The sequence below is a fragment of the Neospora caninum genome, chromosome VIII (assembly GCF_000208865.1).
Source record: "Neospora caninum Liverpool complete genome, chromosome VIII".
In the NCBI taxonomy this organism is placed as follows: domain Eukaryota; phylum Apicomplexa; class Conoidasida; order Eucoccidiorida; family Sarcocystidae; genus Neospora; species Neospora caninum.
Window position 1 is genome coordinate 5,273,582 of NC_018395.1, and position 6,213 is coordinate 5,279,794.

The window sequence follows — 6,213 nt, forward strand, 5'->3', positions numbered from 1 at the left end:
TCCGCCACATGACCTGCCTGCTCTCGCCGTTTCCAACTTCCACGCTGACTGGTCTCTGACTTCCACTTTTTTTGTGCTCCGTGCCCTCAGCGGCCGTTCGCAGTCTGTTTCTCTTCCCGAGTCACTTCCCCATCCTCCGAGCGCGCGCTTTTCCCTGCTTGTCCCTTCCCTTTCTCTCCTGTTCTGCCGTTCTCTCAGGCTGATGAAAGCACGCGCCCCTTTTTCGGAGCACCGGCGCCTTGGACCATCCTTCTCTCGCGCCTGACCCCCCCACCGGGTCCTCAAAGCGCTCCACATTTTCACTCCTTTTCCTCTCTCTGTCTTCTTCGGCTTCCAACGCTGGACGCGAGAAACACGGCGCGCCGAGGCGAGCTGTGGGGTCTCGTCTGCGTGAATCTGGTGCGTCTCGCCGTGTGTCTTCTCTCCAGATGGCAGCGCCGGCGCCTCTCCCGCCCGAGTTGGCGGCTTGGGCACTGCAGGAGTTGCGGGCTCTTCTCCAGCTGGATGACGCCGATTCCTACCTTGTCGATGAACTTGCCTCCTTTCTTCCGGCTGTAGAGAGCAGAGAGAATGCAGGGGCGTGCGAGACACAACAAGAGGAGCAAAGACAGGAAGAACACGACCTGGCGCAGTTCCTCGAGTGTCTCGTGGCGCCGATGCGCCCGGACTTTTCTCCCCAAGTCGCACAAGAAGTAGCGGACTTTGCCTCGGAGTTTGCGCAGCGTCTTCGCGACTCTCGAAGGAAGACGGGGGGAAAAAGGGTTCCTCCAAGGACAGAGGAACAACCGCAGACTCATGAACCTGAAGGCGAGGCTCGCGGAGAGACCGCATACTGGGAGCGTCACCGCGAAAAACCACACGAAAAAGAAGAGGCGCAAACCAGGAGTCTACTACCACCAGGCCGGACTGCTGACCGCTCTTCCTATTCTTCCTCCTGTTCGTCCTCTCCTGCTTCAGCTTCTTCTTCCTCTTCTTTGTCCTCTTCTCCTTTTTCGTCTTCTTCCTGTGGCTCTTCCTCTCCTTCCTCTTCTTCCTCTCCCTCTTCTTTTTCTTCTCCTTTTTCGTCTGCTTCCTCTGGTTCTTCCTCTTCTTGTCCCCCTGCCTCTTCTTCTCCCCCTGCCTCTTCTTCTTCTTCTCCCCCTGCCTCTTCTTCTTCTTCTTCTTCGTTTTCATCTGGATCGGGGGACGGTGTCTCTCGCTCGACAGGAGCAACGGAAGAGAAGAATGAGGAGAAAGGAGAGGAGAGAGAGGCGGCTCTATTGAACTCGAAGAGGGAGACGAAGCGTGTGAAGAAGGCCGGTGTGCTACAGCTGGATGCTTTCGGCCTCGCTGCGTCGCGTGTCTCGCTCGGAGACAGCAAAAGAAACAAATATATGTGTGTACAGAGGGCGAACGAGCCGAAGTCTGTGCGTTGCATTTGTCTCTGTATGGGAACAGAACACGGCGTCCACGGCAGCTGTATGTACTGCGGGAAAGTGGCATGCAAGATGGAAGGCGGCGAAGAGTGTCTCTTCTGCGGAAACAAAATCAAGACGCACTTCAGTGTTTCTTCTCTGGAGTCGTTTTCCGAGAAAAACCTGGGAATCTGTTACTCTCTGCACTCGGAAGACGAAAGGCGCGAGGGCGGCAGGGGAAGGAAATCCCGTGGATCACCCAAGAAGCACTCAAAGGGGAAACCCGCCTTCTGCCATTCTGGACGCGGAGGACAAGAAAGAGAAGAGAGTGAAAGACTCGGAGCCGAAAGCGACGGCTGGCTCGAGGAAGAGCGCCTCGAGAATGCGACCCCTGAGGAAAGAGAGACTGCCAGACAGAAACGCCTACAGGCTCTGAAACGCGGTGAGCCGAACGAAGGAGAAGAACGCAAAGAAATCTCGACATCTCCATATGGAAATGCACATGACTGCCTGCATCGATGCAACTAGAGAGCACTACACCAACATCCATACACCTATATATGTTTATCGTATGCAGACGTGGCGTTCAGAGATAGATCTCTCCGCGTTTCTGTGAACGTCTGTATGTTCGGTAGATGTGTGTGCCTGTTCTGGTGGTGTCTTGTGTCGAATTGCCGTTCCCTTTTTTCTGCGCTTTTGAATTATCGATGTTGTCTTTTTCCTTGTCTGCCCGCCTTTCTTGGGATGTTTGTCCTTTTTTCTCCTCTTCCCGCACGCAGCCGTGGCCCTTAAGGACCGCCTTGTGCACTTTGATCGGACGAGTGCAGTCCGCAGCGTCGTCTACGATGACGCAACTGACTGGTTCGACGAGGCTAATAACATGTGGATTGATTCAAGCAAGCGAGCGGAGGCCGCTGCGCAGTGGGAAGAGCAGAGCCGCCAAGCAGAGGAAGACAAAAGTAAGGAGAAACGGGGGAATCGGCGATTCGTGGCACACATGAAATCCTAGAAAACGCCCTCAGTACAGAAATGAGAATATATTCCGGGAGCATCTGGTCTTTATCGGTGAACTCTAACCCTACAAGAATCCTGTTTCTCTTCCACAAGCGAGAGCAGCAGCGTGGACCGCACGGGGGGAAAGCGGCAAGGGGGACAGAAGCGCGCCGATGCTTGACTATTGCGGCTAGGTTTCTGTGTTTTAGGTGTCTAGACAGCGGAGACAGCTGGGTCAAGAGAGGAAAAAGACTTTTCGAGGCACTTTGTGTTGGGATTCGGTTCACGTTTCGCGTTTCTCGTGTCTTCTCCAGGACGCGCTCGTATCACTTTGGATCTTGTCAACAAGACGATTATCGACGAGACCCAGATGCGAGCTGAAGAACGCCTCACAGCCCAAGAAGAAAAGCTCCAGCGCTTCCACCTGGCGTGTGCGGCGGCCCCGGAAGAAGAGCCGGGGCGCGACGCCGAAACGGACGAGGCCAGCGGCAGTTCGCAGTGGGGCGGGCAGAAGACGAAGATGTACTTTGACGAAGAGAAAAAGAGAGAAGCTGAAAAAGGCGAGTTGAAGAAGCCGAATGCCTTTCCGCCGCTGTCGAAAGAAGACACCAGGAAGCAACTCGCCAGACTGGAAGAAATTCAGAGACGGGTGGAAGAGCAAGCGGCTCGCCGGTGGAGAGACGAGAGAGACGCAGAGGAGGAACTCGCGGAGTGGGAAGAGGGCGACTGTGAGGATGAAGCGGAAAGAGGAGAAGATGCCGAGCAGGAAAGCGCGAGGAATTCTTTGGGACTCTCATCTGTCCAAAATCCATCCCTTTCGTCCACGTCACGGCGCCTGCTGGAAGTGCTTCAGGCGTCTCGACTTGAGGGCAGCTGCGAGACAGCCGACGTTGCTAGTTGGGCTCCAGAGGCACGGTCGGGAGGCGGCGACAGCACGGCCGCCGGCAGCGGGGCCACCAAGCAAGCGGGCTTTTTTGTCTCGCGCTCTGCACCCTTCAAACAGGAGGAAGAGTTGATGGAGGCCCCCTTCCACGCGCCTCAGGGGAAATGGCAACAGAATCTCCAAAGCCGTCTCCAAGAACAAGCGGCGAAGGAAGAAGAGCGGCGCCGAATGGAAAAGCACGAAAAAGCGAGTCGACAGGGACGGGATGGGCCCCCGTCTGGGGCAGCGCCATCGTCAGAGGAAGAAAAGCGTTCAGGTGGAGCCGCACTTGCTTTTTGCCCGTCTGTGCTTCCTCCTAACGCTGCCTCGGCGCCGGTGCCGCTCGAGGCAGCGGGAAAAAAGCAACGACTATTCCACGTGGAAGAGGCAGTGCTCTTGGGAGAAGAAGACCAAACAGACGAAAGAGATCGGACCCACCGCCTGTCTGTACGGCAGTCCGGCCCCGGTGACTCTTCGCGTCAAATCCCCGTTTCGTCCTCGGAGTGTCTTGGGATGAGTGAAGCTGACGCTTACGCGTGGGAGTGGGAGGGAGACGTCGAAGAAGGAGAACGCGAGAACGAAGCAGACAGTGACGCGTTGCAAGATGCGTACGAAGACGCACAGGACGAGGGTCTCTGCCTCACAGTTCGGCAACCTTTTGCTTCGCTCATTGTGTTGGGCTTCAAGGCGAAGGAAGGACGAAACTGGCCTTGTGCACATCGGGGACGGTGAGAAGAACGAAACAAAGGCGCCAGGAAGGAACAAGCGAGCACAAAACGCGCGGGATAAACAAGTGCAGTTTTCGTCTCTCGCTTCCCCCTTTTCAGACTGAGGATCCTCCCCGCCGTAAAGGAAAACGGCTCGACCGGGTGCTGCTGGGGTCCACACCAATAAGGGATATATGCATGTATGTATGTATGTATTTATTAACATATACAGAGATACCTGAGTTGATCCTTGAATCGATGTTTGTGCTACACAACGATGCGTGCATGCGTGCGTCTGCTAAAGGCGTGTCTCAGTGGACCTGTAGGGTGTTGTGTTTTGCTTTGTCTCGCCTAGGTTGTGGATCCACGCTGCCGCGTCACCTCCAAGCACTGCGGCGATTGAGGCGGCTCGGCGCTTCTACGAGCAGCTTCTCCATCTGTCTGCTTCTGCCTCTTGCGTTTGGAAGGGCAGTGAAGAAGGTTATCTATTTGAGCGCAGAGACCACGAGAAGGAAGGCCGGGAGACGAACGAAGTTCCGCTGCCACCCTTTCCGCGCGAGTTCCCCACTTCCGCAGTTTTAGGCTGTGTGACCGTTGTGGACTGCGCTGAGAAGACGGGAGAAGCCAGTTTGGTGAGAGGGACAAGCGAAGACGAGAAGACAAGTAGAGACGGAGGAGCAGGAAAAGGAAGGGAACGACAGAGCGGAATGGAAGGTTCCTGGAGAGGGAGGAGGAAACCCAAGGGAGGCACCGAAACAGCACGAGTCGTCCAGGGGATTAGACTTGGCCTATCCTGAATCCATATTAGGCACCACGGAAACGTGCCGGTTCTTTCGCCTATGTAAATATACGCATTTAGATACGCATACATGTCAGCAGCTGCTGCTGGATAGCGTACTTCTCGGTGTTCGCTCCGTTGTCTTCGGTTCCCGTTTCTCGACAGTCTGTGCCCAGTTCCAGTTTGCCTTGTCGCTGGTCGTTCTCCAGGGTCTGGACGAGACGGAAGGGTGCCAGTTCGAGTTCTGTCTACGGAGGCCGCGCAGGCTCATCGTACCAGTCAGGGTGAGGAAGGCATCCGAGACTGAGACACGAGCGAGTACAAAAGCGAAGGAAAGGTAGCTTGTGGAAGAACGAGGCAGGAGTGAACATCAAGAGAAAGCAAGAGGGAGTGAAAGGACCGTACAGACACGGAGGGAGGGGACACGGAGGGAGGGGACACGGAGACAAAGAGAAAAACGCAGACACGAAAGAGTGAAGCCGACAGGCGGCATGCGTCGCCTTTTACTGTTGTTGACGTGGTGTGATCCATGCCGTTTTCTGACCTGGTTCAGGTGCGGGGGCGCCATCCACGAATCTGGAATCTTAACTCCTCAAAGGTCCCCCACCTGCAGGCAGCTCTGCTCAAGTCACGGTGGCCTCGGGTCTTGGGGCACAAGTTCAGGGAGCAGAAACAGAGCCACCAAGAGAAGGAGAACTCTGAGAAAACGCAGGGGCGGAACGGGGAAGAATAGGGAAGCGACGCCGTGGCAGCGGAGCGCGGACGGACGGGAGTAGGAGAGAAAGAGACATGGAAATGATGGAAAGAACCCCATGGGACAACGAAGGCGAGAAAGGGAGACTTAAACCGAAAACTCGCAGAAGAAGCGATGACGAATTTTGGAGGAGCGCTGACGCCTGTCGCGGAAGAACTGCCAAGAAAAGGGTACCTTTCTTCTTCACCTTGCAGCTATCCTTTTTCAGCAGGGATAGACGTGAATGGTAGTCGGTCTCCCTGCGTGTGACTGTCTCCGTTTTGCCCTACAACGGCCTTTTTCTCACTTCACAAAGTTACAGGTTCAGTGTTATTCCCCTTCGGAATAAACTGCTCGCGCTGTTGCATTCTCCTGTCTCCTCGGTTGACAGGTTTCTCTCTCAGAATATCTGTTTTTTCCCCTTTTCCTCGCTGTGTAACTGCACCGTTTATGATTTCCCCTCTTCTGTTTCGTCGCTTTTATCTGGATATTTCCTTTTTCCTTATTTGTCGCGCTCTCCGTTAGGAAGATGAACGCATCTACACCTTGGGTTCTAGACTTCCTTAAACACATTTTCTACACTCAGTTCTCAAGATATCGGTATGGTAAAATAAATGTATATTGATATATTCAGGTGGATGTGCACTGGGCAGAACCACACTTTGTGCGCTAAACGTTTGTATGCA

General features: G+C 54.7%; 1 protein-coding gene across 1 annotated transcript; it reads left to right on the top strand.

Annotated features, from left to right (window-relative positions):
- Positions 1–428: 428 nt before the first annotated feature.
- NCLIV_036650 (putative zinc finger motif, C2HC5-type domain-containing protein) lies at positions 429–5,527 on the top strand (the record flags this gene model as incomplete). Its single annotated transcript, XM_003883866.1, has 6 exons — positions 429–1,836; positions 2,174–2,353; positions 2,702–4,037; positions 4,372–4,648; positions 4,971–5,078; positions 5,348–5,527. The coding sequence occupies 6 exons, from the start codon at positions 429–431 to the stop codon at positions 5,525–5,527; spliced, it is 3,489 nt and encodes a 1,162-aa protein (XP_003883915.1).
- Positions 5,528–6,213: the final 686 nt, after the last annotated feature.